The sequence below is a fragment of the Eretmochelys imbricata genome, chromosome 13 (assembly GCF_965152235.1).
Source record: "Eretmochelys imbricata isolate rEreImb1 chromosome 13, rEreImb1.hap1, whole genome shotgun sequence".
In the NCBI taxonomy this organism is placed as follows: domain Eukaryota; kingdom Metazoa; phylum Chordata; order Testudines; family Cheloniidae; genus Eretmochelys; species Eretmochelys imbricata.
The window spans coordinates 23626687-23642220 of NC_135584.1; the positions used below are offsets into that span (position 1 = coordinate 23626687).

The 15534-nt window shown below is 43.0% G+C and overlaps 1 protein-coding gene across 1 annotated transcript in view; it reads left to right on the top strand.

Annotated features, from left to right (window-relative positions):
* PTPRT (protein tyrosine phosphatase receptor type T) overlaps positions 1-15534 on the top strand; it is a 725977-nt gene that overhangs the window by 181592 nt on the left and 528851 nt on the right. The window contains exon 2 of the mRNA XM_077831843.1: positions 7993-8118. Coding sequence (XP_077687969.1) covers positions 7993-8118 — 126 coding nt within the window. The remainder of the gene's footprint in view (positions 1-7992; positions 8119-15534) is intronic.

Here is a 15534-nt window from a genome sequence, read left to right on the forward strand (position 1 = left end):
GCCATGTCTCATCTACCAGAGTTTAAAAAAATTGTCTTATTCTCAATTATTTTAAATAATGGAAACGTACTGTATAACAGGTTTATTTCCTTTGCTTACACACACATATTCACGACCACTTGCATCTATTGGGGAAGTAAACAAAATCTCACAACATAATAATAAGAATAAAATGCTTTTACATAGCACTTTTCACCAGTAAACTCAAAGTGTTTTAACAATGGAAGTAAGCATCATTTTCCCTGTTTTACAGGTGTGTTAATTGAGGCAAAGAAACAGGAAGTGACTCACCCAAGGTCACCCAGCAGGCCAATGGCTAAGCCAGGAATAGATCCCGGTCAACTGTTCTTTCCACTAGGCCACCTGCCTCCACTCTCCCAGTGCATTATTCCAAGCCTCCCTCCTTCCCCACGACCCAAGAGGTCTTTTCCCTTTAGGACAGGTATTTTGAGGGTCTGATTCTATTCTGAGGTTTGACCACATGAAAATTCTTACTCAGAGCTGCTTCCTGCCTGTAATATCCACCACTGTAGTTACAAAAGTTAGTTTACTGATCGTTGGGACTGTAAAGCCAACACCAGTAGGAGAGTGTGAGCTGGACTGTTTTGTCAAATGCAGTGCAGTTACAGAGCTGTCACTGGGGGCATAAATTGAATGCTCGGAGGCTGTATTGGCATAATTGAGGATATCATTCAGCGTGTGGAATTTTTATTTCAAGTGATTGCATGGGAAATGAAAGCCAGTTAGATTCCAATCCCAGGTTGAATGTGCAGGGCTGGCAGTTAGAAAAAGACATTTGTACTTGTAAAGAACATATTGAATCTGGAATTACTGAGCTGCAATAAACATCATACCACTTTCCAGTCATGGTTCAGAGACCTGAGTTGCATGTAGTGCCACGTCTCTCTTTCAAAGAAGTGAGCCCAACCTCCTCCCCCACCCCGCCCACCTCTAACTTGCAGATCTAAACTAGGCCGGCTACAACTATTAAATACTGCAGTGTTCTATGGCGACTGGTCATTCTAGCACCCATGTCCTCATTCTCTGGCTGCTGGATTGCTCCCTCACCCTTTAATTCAATGGAATCTCCTTTCCTCCCTTTGTTTCAGTGGGGGTACCAGAAGGCTCTGTCTTTGCTTTCCTCCTCTTCTCCCTTTACAAGCCATATCTGCGTAGTTTAGTCACAGAAACAGTTCTATCAACTTTGTGCTGATCACTCAAAGCTTCTTTTTTTTACCTGAAATCTGCCTTCCTCCTTCCAAACCAAAACCACAACCTGTTTTTCTGACTTCTCTTGGATGTTTAACTGAAATTTAAACTTAAATGGCCAAAGTGGAACCTTGTGATCTCTTGCCCGACAGCCCTCTACTCTCTCTTCTCTAACATACTGGACACCACCAACCTCCGTTACTCAGATTCATAGTCTTTGCTCTATCTTTGACCTTGCCCTGTTTTGTCCCACACATTCAGGCTGTCTCTGTCTTGCCGTTTCTTCCTGTGGAAGTTCTCCAAGATCCAATCTATCTTCTCTACTCATACTGCCAATCTCTTGTCCAAGCCCTGATCTTGTACATTGATTACCGTAATATCTCCTCGGGCTTCATTGCCTGGAAATTCACCCTGTGAAGTCCATTCAAGATGCTGCTACTGCTAAATTAATCTTCCTAGCTCATTGCTTTAACTATATTATCCCATCTTTTCGAATCCCTGCAGGAGCATCCACCTCTTCAAACACAAATGTCTTATCACCCTTACCTATTCAACAAGCACTTTCAAGCTTCCTCTCACACTGCTGTTTGAGTGGAAAAGTTCCCAGGTAATTTCTGAGAAGTCATCACCTTATCCTCCTTGGAATTCCTCCTCAAAATTCACCTCTTCCACAATGCATACAGTCAGATACAACCTGGTCATGACAAGGCAGGTAGGCAAGTTGGAACTATTGCTCCTGTTGAGTAAAACTTGCACGCATCCTGTTTTGCACCTTCTCCCATCCTCCTTCCCTCACCTCTCTCATTTGTCTCATCTCCATGCCGTCTTTTTGGATTTTGGGAGAGCCACTGTCTTTTTTTTTTTTTTGGTATATATTTGTACAGCACCTGATAAAATAGGGTCTATGGTGATTGAGGGATCTAGGCAAAATTGAAATAAAAGTCTAGCAACACCACTGCTCTTTTAACATTTCACTCAGCTTGGACAGTGAAATGAGACTGGTAAGTTTCTCCTTGTGCTCTTCTTTCGCTAGCCCGGTGCTGCTGTGTTTGAGGTGTCCTATGTTATAGAAGAATTTTAATTACTCCCCCTCCCCCATAAAAAAAAAAGTAATTGGTTCATGTTAGATTTTGTAGATTGTTTTTTTATTTACAAAACATTTTGCCCCTTAAAACACTTTTGTCCTTAAACAGGATAATGAAATAATAAAAAATAATGGATTGATGGTTGTTTTAGTCTGTCGTCAAGATCAACAAAGATGAAAATCAACAAGATGAAATGCAGGAAAGACAAGTGCAAAGTACTATGCTTAGGAAGGAAAAATCAAGGAAGGAAGGAGTCAGGGAACATCTCTATGCAACTAATTCTCCCAGATGAGGTAGGGTACAACTGGCAGGTTGTCTTGCAGAACAAGTAAATATGGTTCTGAATAGCACTGGGTTGCTCTACACATCCTCTGAACTACAGAGGTGTCAGAGGAGCACAGCTGACTGGAAGATCAAAGTTAGCATAGCAACAGAGCTAGCTTGGCTTGCCTGTGTGATAGAGAGAGCCAAACAGTGCAGAGTCAATGTTACCATGGGTAAGGCCTAGAATCCATGGGGCGTTCTAATGGATTCATTGCTGATGCATATTTGGCAGGCCAAGTAGGGCATGGGTTCCGAGAAGGGGATGTATGTGGGGGCAATGTAACTGAGACAAGTTAAGTATCCTCACACCTTCTTGTCAACTGTCTAAGTGGGCCATCTTGATTATCACTACAAAAGTTTTTTTTTCTCCTGCTGATAATAGCTCATCTTAACTAATTAGCCTCTCACAATTTGTATGGCAACTTCCAACTTATCTGTATGTGTGTGTGTATATATATGAGCATAAGCTTTTGTGGGCTACAGCCCACTTCATCGGATACATAGCATGGAACATACAGTAAGAAGATTTATATATATAAAAATCTTCTTACTGTATGTTCCATTCTGTGCATCCGATGAAGTGGGCTGTAGCCCATGAAAGCTTATGCTCTAATAAATTTGTTAGTCTCTAAGGTGCCACAAGTCCTCCTGTTCTTCTTGAGACAAAATAGTGATTCTCTAATAAAGTGGGAATTCTCCATCAGGACCTCATCAGGGCTGGCCTCTGCTTGACCCTTCTGCAGCTGACAGCTGTCAGGTAGATGCTGCACAACTGTAGCCTTTCCTAAAATTGAAATCTGTTCCTCTTGCATACCTATATGCAGATGGGAAATATGGCTCTTTGTTTACTCATCATTAAATGGTTAATTTTGCAGCTACATCTAAGTTATTTTTTCCATTATTCTTTCTTGTTGAAGGGTTCACATGTTTTCCTATTTTCATGTTATCTTTTCAGTGGAAGAATAGTTGGTTTCTATAATGTCTGCCCACCTCTTCTGGTATATAGAAAGAGAAGAAGTTCAATTGAGGGAGATCTGGGAATTGCTGTAATGAACCAGAACAGATATAGCATTCCCAGAGAGAGAACCTTGATGAGTAGAAAGATAATATTCTGTTGAATGTGGAGTCCTTGTATGAACAAATTGCCTATTTGTTCATAGAAATCTAAGGAATGAATACACTTTTTGCCTAAATAGAATATAATATATATAAAAATAGAATATATGCTTTATTATGAGTCATGATCTGTAGGCCAGCTAGAAGCCTCCTCTTCATAAATTCATTCCCAGCATTTCATTTTGCAATGCTGGCTAGTGCTGGTCAAATACCACACACGTTATTTGTGTTCAGGCATGGCAGGATCATTCCCTTATTCATGGGGGTCTCTTTATTCACAAGTGTTCAGACAGCTGCCCATTTATTTATGGCAGTTAGCCAATTCCAAGAATTTTATAGATTGCATTATAAATGATCATTCAGCCAAATGTTTGCACTGGATCATCTGCTATTTGCTTTTTGTTTTTGTTTACTATTTCCTGTTTGTTCTCTCATTTTTAAAAAGTTTCAGTCCATCGGGAAGCAGAAATACTTGTGACTTAAATGATGAGTAACAATATGCCACAAACAACAGAATGCAAATAATCCAAGTGAACAGTTTGGAACTGTTCAAAGAGGAAGGCTGGACTTGTGTACATGGCACCAGACTGAGGTTTTGGAGATCTGGGTTCTGTTCCTGGCACTGCTACCTAGGGGTGAGCATTAAGAGAAGCCAGTTTGCTGGAGCTGTGAGCATGCCATGTGCCAACAGCTTCATAAGTGAATGGAGAGATCAAGGACGGCATAAAGACACAATATGATAAGAAAACTATATTCTCTATAAAAGGTAGAGAAACCGGAAATCTATAACTTACATTATTTTTTATTGACAGGTTTCAGAGTAGCAGCCGTGTTAGTCTGTATCCATAAAAAGAAAAGGAGTAATTGTGGCACCTTAGAGACTAACAAATGTATTAGAGCATAAGTTTTCGTGAGCTACAGCTCACTTCATTGGATGCATACAGTGGAAAATATAGTGGGGAGATTTTATAAACACAGAGAACATGAAACAATGGGTGTTAACATACAGACTGTTACAAGAGTGATCAGGAAAGGTGAGCTATTACCAGCAGGAGAGCGGGGGTGAGGGGGAACCTTTTGTAGTGATAATCAAGGTGGGCCATTTCCAGCACTTTACGAGAACAATAGGAGGGGAAATAAACAAGGGGAAATAGTTTTACTTTGTGTAATGACACATCCACTCCCAGTCTTTATTCAAGCCTACATTAATTGTATCCAGTTTACAAATGAATTCCAATTCAGCAGTCTCTCCTTGGAGTCTGTTTCTGAAGTTTTTTTGTTGAAGAATTGCCACTTTTAGGTCTGTAATCGAGTGACCAGAGAGATTGAAGTGTTCTCCAACTGGTTTTTGAATGTTATAATTCTTGACGTCTGATTTGTGTCCGTTTATTCTTTTACGTAGAGACTGTCCAGTTTGGCCAATGTACATGGCAGAGGGCCATTGCTGGCACATGATGGCATATATCACATTGGTAGATGTGCAGGTGAACGAGCCTCTGATAGTGTGGCTGATGTGATTAGGCCCTATGATGGTGTCCCCTGAATAGATATGTGGACACAGTTGGCATTGGGCTTTGTTGCAAGGATAGGTTCCTGGATTAGTGTTTTTGTTGTGTGGTGTATGGCTGCTGGTGAGTATTTGCTTCAGGTTGGGGGGCTGTCTGTAAGCAAGGACTGGCCTGTCTCCCAAGATCTGTGAGAGTGATGGGTCATCCTTCAGGATAGGTTGTAGATCCTTAATGATGCACTGGAGAGGTTTTAGTTGGGGCTGACGGTGATGGCTAGTGGTGTTCTGTTATTTTCTTTGTTGGGCCTGTGCTGTAGTAGGTAACTTTTGGGTACTCTTCTGGCTCTGTCAATCTGTTTCTTCACTTCAGCAGGTGGGTGCTGTAGTTGTAAGAATGCTTGATAGAGATCTTGTAGGTGTTTGTCTCTGTCTGAGGGGTTGGAGCAAATGTGGTTGTATCGGAGAGCTTGGCTGTAGACAATGGATCGTGTGGTGTGGTCTGGATGAAAGCTGGAGGCATGTAGGTAAGTATAGTGGTCAGTTGGTTTCCGGTATAGGGTGGTGTTTACGTGACCATCGCTTATTAGCATTATAGTGTCCCGGAAGTGGATCTCTTTTGCTCTAATAAATTTGTTAGTCTCTAAGGTGCCACAAGTACTCCTTTTATTATTTTTATTCAAATACAAAATTTGAAATGGATTCTTCTAAGGGTTACCCCCAAAGAAAAGTTAATTCATGCTGTGAGGATGGTGACATGGAGTTTTCTGGTGAAGGAAGTTTCATGCTGGTTTATTCCCCTGCTGGTGTTTGTTTAAATGCAAATTGATCTGTTTCCTGTAATCTCTTCCCCTTGCCATGATGCTGAGTAATTATCTCCTCCCCTTGTTGGCCTTATACTCCTATTTACCTTCTCTGTAAATTGCATTCCCATTGTCTCTTAATGTACCTCCAAAATACCTTCCAGAAACCACATTCCTTTGTCTTGGGTGGGGTAACTTTAGCCCTGCGTGGCAGACACACTTTGATAACATAATGTCGAATATGTTTGTAATTTTGAATTTGTCCTCCATGCATGATGCAATAATTAAGGCTGCGACTTTGTCACAGAAGTCACGGATTCTGGATTCCTGCGCCAGGTGCACAGGCTGCTGCTGGGGCGGTCTTGGGCTCCCGCACCACCACTGCATGACCCCACTGAGCAGCAGAGTTTGGTGTGGGAAGGGGTTGGGGCACGGGATGGGGTGAGGCGGGCTTTGGGCAGCGCTTACCTGGGGGGCTCCCCAGAAGCAGCAACATCTCCCTTGCTCAGCAGCTAGGTAGAGGTTTGGCCAGGCACCTCTGTGTGCTGCCTCGACCCATAGCAATTGTTTTGCAGCTCCCATTGGCCAGGAACCACGGAGCCTGCAGGCTGAGGCAGCATGCAGAGCTGCCTGGCCATGCCTCCGCCTAGCACCTGAGCGAGGGGGATGTTGCCGCTTCTGAGGAGCGCCCCCCCCCGCCCCAGGTAAGTGCCACCCAGAGCCCGCCTCACCCCGTCCTGTGCCCTAACCCCCTGCCCCTCCCACACTCAAACTCTGCTGCTGCTGTGGGGGGAAGCGCGGAGCCAGGTAGGGAGCCTGCTGGTCACTGCCCACCCCTCCCCCAGCACCAGTGGGGGTCCCGGGCCGCCCACCGCTGTCCTCGAGCACCTGAGACGCCCTCCCCCAGCACCCGCAAGGCCCCCTGGCAGCCCCTGACCCACCCCCAAGTTTTATTCACTGGTATTTTAGTAAAAGTCATGGACAGGTCACAAGCCGTGAATTTTTGTTTACTGCCTGTGACCTGTCCATGACTTTTACTAAAAATATCCATGACTAAAATGTAGCCTTAATAATAATATCAATGATCAGTATGTTGTTCACTTTCTACTGATGTCTTACATGACACCTTCTAGATACAGGTTATGACAGTAGTGAGCTGGGATACATTGAATGGGTCAGACCAGCTGAAACTCACTACCAGATAACAGTGAGTCCCTTGCTCTCTTGCACTGGGATGCTGTTAAGGTCACAGTATGCTGCAACAACTGTCCCCTCTATGCTGCAGCAAGGTATTATACTGTGCCATGGTAAGGGTTGACTTTAATGGGCCCCACTGTACGAATTGTCACTTCTTGGTATTGGGTTAAACAGTTGGCTCATCACATCCTTACCTATGGCACTAGAAAGTTAAAAGGTAAGTAAATGTGAGAGATGTGGTCTTGAAATCATCTATTAACCTTGTACTACTGAATGTTTAAAATTGTAAATGAAGGGAGGGCATGACAGTTTGCACAATGAAGCGAAGGTTAACATTTGCCATATGAATTTCTACTCTTCCCTCCTATCTGAACATCTGGTTTTCAAGCTCTGTAGCTAGGAAACAGTTACTGTGGTTCAGACCTGAGTCCTCATGCTCATGCCTGAAATGCCAGACTGCTGTTTAAATTCTTAAGTCATGAGGCTGAATCTAAGGTAACAGGCCTAACTAACAGCAGCACAATCAGAGAGAGAGAGAAAATAAGATTTACCACCCCCCCACACCAAAAAAAAAAGAGTGGGTGTTTGATATCCAGAAGTCATTCCTGGATACCCTAAAGCAAATACAGAAATCTAATGTGCCAGACATTCATTTTGTTTTTTGTTTTTCTTTCCAGCGTTTATATAAAAAGCACTGATGTAAATGAAATAACATAATAAGACGGAAGTATTTATTCGGCTCTCTTGCCCTCAGGTGGTTGTTCCTTTGATGAACACTACAGTAACTGTGGTTATAGCGTGGCACTGGGGACCAATGGATTTACCTGGGAGCAGCTCAACACGTGGGAAAAGCCAACTATGGATCCAGCTGTCCCGACTGGTAAGTATGGAGCAGGCAGGACAGGAAAGGCCATTGACTGAATGTTTGTATTTGGATGGGATTCCCTGTGAGAATTTTTCTACATGTGAGCTCTGTGCTGACCTGTATGGGTTGGAATTCATCGATTTATATGCATCTGGCTTTTGTGTTAAAAATAACCAAGTAGAGGAATGCATAACAATTAGAAATGGGGAAAAAACTGGGGCAATTTGGCACAACAGAGACATTTGGCATTTTTTTGTCAGACCATGAATAAAGTGTGTTGGATCCATTTTATTTCAACCCTCAGTTGTGGAGAGAGGTAAGTTTCAGAAAAAAATGGTCCAGCGTTTGGTCAGTCTTTGGACCTGATCCGGAGAGAAGCAAAGTGCTTTTTTCCCCAATTGAAGCCAGAGGAGATGAAGCTCAACACCTTGGAGGTGCTCAACACCTTGTAGGATCAGTCTCTTTGGGAAGTTCAGGGATGTCAGACTTTCTAACAGCTCATTACACTTTAACTTCAGTGCTGTGAATTAGCAATCCGTGGTGTTTGGGTATACAATATAAAGGTGACAAATGCTGGGTCCCTGTGAAGGATGAGAGTATTCTAATGGGATAAACTGGACCTGGACCCACCTGACTAGTCTTGGGTTCCAGGAGACAAATTATGTTCCAATATTTGAGAATGTCAGCAGAGATAGAGACTAATAACATAAGTTAATGATTTATCAGTGGGTACAGGCATCCAAGTCCTCTGTTTTTGGGGACATCTAAATTGGAAGTTCTTCTCTGGAAAGTGGTCTGATGCTTCAGCATCACTCCCAGAAGTACTGCTTCCTCTTGGCAGTTAGAATTTGGTAAGCTGGGCTGTCAAATAAGTTATTTCCCAGGGAATAGTGATTTTTGGGTGTTCAAGTTGACACTTTAAAAATACCTGATTTTCAGGGCGTGTTCTGCAGCCACCTTCTGAAAATCAGCCATGTTAGATGTGTAACATTTGACACCCAAAATCACTGATCACTTTTGATGATTTTGGTCTCTGATCCATTTTGCCAACACGAGAAGTCATTGTTTCCACTTACTGCATTGTATTTGGACAAGGTAAGCATGAGAAAAATGGGAAAACTAATCCAGAATGTTGTCCAATTGAGGGATTTTTATCCCTGCAGTGATTAGAATGAGGGGGACCACAGCTCCCACTCCTCTGCTAGAGGAAGAGTAAGGTCCCCAACAGCTCCTTCTTTGGCTGGTACAGTCATAGCTCCTCATTGTGTTTTAGTCTACTTCAGTCACTGGTGTTGAGGCCAGTTCTCATCTCTGTACACAGTTGTTGCCATTAGAAAGTAAAAATGCCACAGCAACCACAATGACTGAGCAACTCCTCCATTGCTTCCAGTTTTCAGTTATGCCCTGGTTGTGCCTTGTTTTCAGTTTAGATTGGAAGCTGTCTTTTAGTGTCTGTATAGCACTCACCACACCTGATCTTGGCATGCTACTGTAGTACAAATAAATTGTGATACCAGATACAGCAGTTTTCCCATTCCAAATGCAAGGAAATATTGCTTTATTTTGGATATAACTGTGCATAATTGTTAGTAAAAGTAGTTAGTAACTTTCTCCTGGTAAGCATGCTATGCAATCATGCAAGACCTATTTTCAATCTCAGACACTTAGGCTTTGGCACCCTAAGTGGGACATCGTGTTCTGTACTCATGTTGAAAAAGTTGGGCCAAGTATCTCTCTACGTATAGACTTACACACACTGGGGACCTGTATCAGTCCATTTATAGATAACATAACCCTGAATGGTGCGTGCATGTCCATGTACACAAACAAACTAACCTGTACTACACCATGGTATTTTGAATAGCAGAAGAAAAATTAGTACTATACCCTTGTATTTTTTGTTACCATGATGGTATTTTGGGCCATGTCCTAGCTTTACAGCAGGAGGTGCCACATTGTGTAATCTTTGGAGGCATCCAGAGTCCATGGAAAGAGTGACTTTTACCAGATGGGTACAAGATTTGTTCATCAATAGCACTTTTTATGTCTGCTCTCATGCGGTGGCAAGGTGTAGCGCCATTCTAGTTGAGCCTGCAGCAACATTGCCGTGATTAATACTGTTTTTATGTACATTCTGTGTCTGGTTTCCCGACCACCAGCAGGCCTCACTGATTTCAGCGGGAGCTGTGAGTGCTCTTCTGAAACAGATGCTTAATCTATTGTGCTTTTTATTTCCATGCTGACACTCTGCTACCAGGGTCTCCATCCAAAGACAACTTTCTGCTCTTTATTCTTTGAATCAAAATGCCCCAAAAGATTCAAATGTTCCATCATCAACGTTAAAGATTTTTGAGATTTTATTTTTGATCATTACTAGCAAATAATATTGTTGGCCATGAATTCTGTGATAAATTGCCCAAGACTGGAAACAAAGGGCTAAGTTAATTTGAGAATTAAGACCCCAGATGTTGGTTGTTTTATTAAGTAAATAAATGTTATCTTTTAAAAATCTGACTGAGATAAGTCATGGGCTACCCATCCTCAGATTTAGGTAGGACTTCTAGTCCACCTCCTTGTATTGTAGCAGGAGAGATTATAACAAAATCTTCCTTAACTGATGGATGTCTAATCAAGCCATAATATCCCCAGTGAGGGGGATTTTGCTGCCTTTTTGCAACTTGTTCCACTGACTATCTGAGTTATAAAATTTTTCGTACTAATTACCCTGAATTTTCAATTTTGTGGCTCCATCACATTATTTCTTGTTCTGTTCTTGTTGACTCGTGCGAACAATCACTTTACAACCTCCCTTTATGTTCTATAGACAGTTAAGCCTCCATTTCTCAGGACTCAATGTGACCCAGTCCTTTTAATCTTTCCTCACACAGTATGTCTTATTTCCCTCCCTATGCCCCCAAGCCTGTTTCCATTGCTTTTGCTTTCCTCTCCGCTCTCTCCAGTGTATGCAATGTCTTTTTGGAATTGTTGCCCAAAACTGAACCTTGTTTACCATGCATTTATTCAATACTCCATAGGGGAGCACTGGCAGGACAATTGTTTCAACTCTATTCTACATGCATTGGCCACAGAAAACAAGCCTATTCTATTGCTTCTCCTTCTCTTCCAGTGCAGGGTGACATGCAGTCTCTGCCCCCTCCAACCTCCCTCTCCCTCTTGAGTACTAGTATTAGATGGTGCTGGAGGAATACAGTCCTTGAGCTTATGAGATGCATGCGTACACCTCTCTCTGTGTGTTTCTTAGAGGCAATCATTTCTGTAAAAAAAAGTGTCCTGCATTATGGTCAGCCAGGCAAAAATAAAAGCCTTTTACCAGACTGCGACACTTGCAGCATTCCCAGCACCTTGGACATGTCTGGCCCAGTAGCTGCTGAATCATAATAATAATGAAAGTATTTAACATTTTGTGGGTTCAAAGCGCTTTACAAGCATTAACTAATTAACTCCAGTGAAAACCTAACCAGAGCTTATTAGAGTGCGGTAATTACTTTAATTGTATTACGTACGATTCCACCAAGAATACAGAATCAATATGGCATGCACTTCTTGCAACAGTGTCACATTGTTGACACTGATTAAGTGTTAGATTTGCTATTACCCCCGGTTCATTCTGTGGAGCTTTTACGTTCTCCTTTGAGTGATTATGCACATATACATTCCAGTACTGGTGTGTGTGCATCCAATGCCCATGAGTCAGAGACTTTTGCCAGCAGTACCACTAGGCGGCAAGTGCCCCATATCTCTTTGTGTGCCCATCTGAGGGCACAAATGGGACAAGTCTGTCACCTTCCCCTCAGTTCCTTCTCACTGCCTGTTACAAAAGCTGGAGTTCCGCATGGTGTTTCCTTCAATTAGCCAGCGTTTCAAAATTTCCCCACCAGGACTAAAAATCAGAGGGATTTATGCCTGAAAGTTCGCCTTCTGAAAGAGGCGTTGCATCCCATGTCAGAACTGAGTCCCGACCATGATGTAGCGGATTCTGAATCCATGACAAGCACTCCTCCAGCTCCCCACAATTCAAAGTGAAGGTTTGATGCTGACAAGCACTTAAAGCCTTGGTTTTCTCCTAAAAGGACTTTCAGTAAGTCCTCTGGTACCTTTTCAAGGCACCACAGACAGCATTCACCGGGCCCATCTGAGGTTTCACTGTAAACTCATGCTCCTTCGGGGCTATCGAGACCAGTGTCTTCACCTTTACCAGATCCTTCTTCATCATTCCAGTCAATCCAGTCTATTTCAGCACCGCCAGATGAACACTTACCTTTTTTGGTGTTCTCCACTCTGTGGGCTTTCTTGCTTGCAAAAGATCTTTTTTGTCTCCTCCTACCAGACTCTCCATTGCTACAATCAACTCTGGTTAGGGGAACTTCAGTGTCTGCAGCCCCGCCTGCATGAGCAGCACCTTTGGCATCATCAGCAGACAGCAACATGTCTCTGCACCAGCATGCCAGCAGCGCTCACCTCATTGGCATGCTGACTGCTTCGACCTTTGCTTTTTTTGGATCCCTGGGTGTCTCCCCTACCCAGATCACCTCAAAACAATAAGGGACCTCTCCTCTCTTTTCTGAAGAAACTTATATTTCTTCTTTGGACTCTGAAATGGAGGAATCTGCATCACCTTCATGATCTTTTAAATCCTCTTATAGATCTTGTACTAAGGTTACAGGTCCTAAGGATGAGGAGTGGTTTTCTAATAAAGACGCACCAGTATGGTGTCCCTCACTATGGGTGTCTCAGACATTGCAGTATCCCCCATGGCCTTATTGGTCTTGGGTTGCTCTGAGGCTATCTAGAACGCCATCACAATCACAGTCTAGGAGGTCTCCCCCTCAGGTTCAGGATTCTGTCATCATTCCTCCACCCACTGAATTGGACCCTGTGGAGGAAGGAGAAATAATGGAGGAACCCCTAGACGTTGTCCCCTGTAATTTCATCATCTTGGCCAAATGAAGACATCACCTCAGAATTGACATCTGCCCTCCAGGGGACTTCAGTGTCTTTCAGGACCTGATTAGGAGAATGGCCACTTCTCAGCCTGCGCTCTTAGGGCTTGTGCAAGAAACCCTGCACAGCTTCTGTGTTGTTGTACAGATCCCTGGCCTGGGAAGGGTTGTCCACCCCATTAATGAAGCTTTGCTAGAGCTGGTGAAAAGTCTTTGACCTACCCCGACCTCTGTACCACCTATGGCCAAGTTATCAAGTCCCTCAGCAGCACTTTGATTTTTAACCAACAGTTTCTGATATCTTGGTGGTTACGGCCGCTAATAAGCAATCTGAACAGTTCTATCCTAAAGCTGCTCCCAAAGACCAGGCTTACAACAGACTGGATTTACATGGCCAAAAGGCGTATTCCACCACTGCTTTTCAAAGAAGAGTGGCCAACATCAAGTAGTCCTGTCAAAATATACCTTTATTAATTTCTTTGCAATTTCTCAACATGCTGAAACATTGCCAGAAGAATGAAGGGAACAATTCCTGGCTCTGGTTTCAGAAGGGCACCTGACAGCCTGAACATCCCTTCAGGCAGCTATTGACACCACTGATATGGCTTTGGATTCAAAGGCCACCACCATCTCCATGAGTTGCTCTTCCTGGCTGCAGGCTTCTAGCATTCTGAAGGAGCTCCAAAAATGATTAAAGATATTTGCCCTTCGCAGAGTCTGAACTATTTTTTTCAAAAAAAGACAATGTATTCACCCTGAAAGATTATGCCATCACTCAAACCTCTCATGATGATACCAACTGCAGCATGTTGGCATTACAGTTTCTCTTCAGATGATCCAAAGTCCTTCCACCTTTTAAGGGAACTGCTAAGTCATCACCTGCAGTGGAATGTATGTGAACACAGTCAGGCAAGGGAGAAAAAATCGTTACTTACTTGTACAGTAACTGTTCTGATTTTTCCACCTTCCCTGCTGCTTTAGACCTAAGCTACACAGCAGTGCGAAGGAATGAAGAGTGGAGAGGCTCATGCTCCGCCTAGTGGTTCTGCTGGCAAAAGTCTCTGACTCGAGTGCATTGGGCACAAACAAACCTTCAGTTGAATGTGTATGTGCACAACACACCTCGAAAAACTAGTGTTACAGTACAAGTAAATAACTCAAACAGTTTCCCCCATGGGTGTCAATCAGCATCACTCCATTAAGTCCAGTGGACACTATCTGAGGATCTGCTCCTGTGTTCCTAATTATCCACTTCCTGTAAGTAAGTTGGCCCAGAAGAATGGATCTCCTTTTGTCTCTACATGCATGCTAATTTCCTATAAATATAAATATTTGCCCATTATCACAACTATTGCTGGTTGATCTGCTTTTGGATTTTAAGAAGTAGGAATCCTATTTGTCTAGGAAATAGAAGTCTAGTTTTATTTTCTAAAGAAGTTAGGTGAAATATTTGCACCAAAATTTAAGTGCTGAGAGTTGAAGCATTTTCACGTTTTGTTGCAATGTCAAAATTGGTCTGAGTATTTTTTCACAATAAATAGCCTATTGTCTCTGAAAATGGGACTCATTGTTGAGCAACATTGTCTTCATAGTGAAAATGGGCATTTTGTTTTCTTTCTTTAAGCCCAATTTCCGCTTGTAATTTGACCAAAAAAAACAACAACAAATTTTGGGATGTGCAGAAAAGAAGGAAGCAAAATTGCAGGAACCAGTACTGTTCTGCATTTTTCTATAGTTTTTGTTGTTGTTTGGCAAAACCTTAATATTGGGCCGTATTTTAAAAGTTTGGTTTTGGAGCTGCACTTGCAAAAAACGTTTTCATTTCTTTTTGTCACACTGCAAAAATAGTGAGCTGTTTTGTTGTCTGTTGCTTTTCCTCCAAACTGGGCTTCATTCGTCACACTAGTGCAGTTTGTGTCCCCCTACAGCAATGGCAGCTGCTTCACCCCAGGGGCAGATTCATCCCCATAGAAAGGCACACAGCGTTTGCTGTACCACCTTCCCCTTTGGATCCTGATGCAAAAGGTAGCTTTAACGTGAGACTAGGTCTCTGCAGAAATACTATTATTGGGAGCTGCCTGGAGGATACTCTGATTTGCTGCAGGGCTAGCTTAAAGCAAGCTAGGGTATGGCTACACTGCGATAAAAAACCTGCCGCACTGAGTCTCAGAGCCCAGGTCAGCTGTCTCAAGTTTATGGAGTTTGGGCAACAGGGCTAAAACTTGCAGTGAAGATGTTGCAAGGTGTCAGAGCCAGGGCTTCAGCCCAAGCCTGAACGTCTACACTGCCATTTTAGAGCCCTGCAGCCTGAGCCCTGAGAGCCAGAGTCAGCTGACTTGGGCCAGCTACAGCCATGCCGCAAGTCTCTTATTGCTGTGTAGATGTATCCCTCGGTACATCCTCACATGAGTCCCCTGTGCCTCACCCCTCATTTGGAGTGGCAGAGGCCTCCCAAACAAGCTGCTATGTG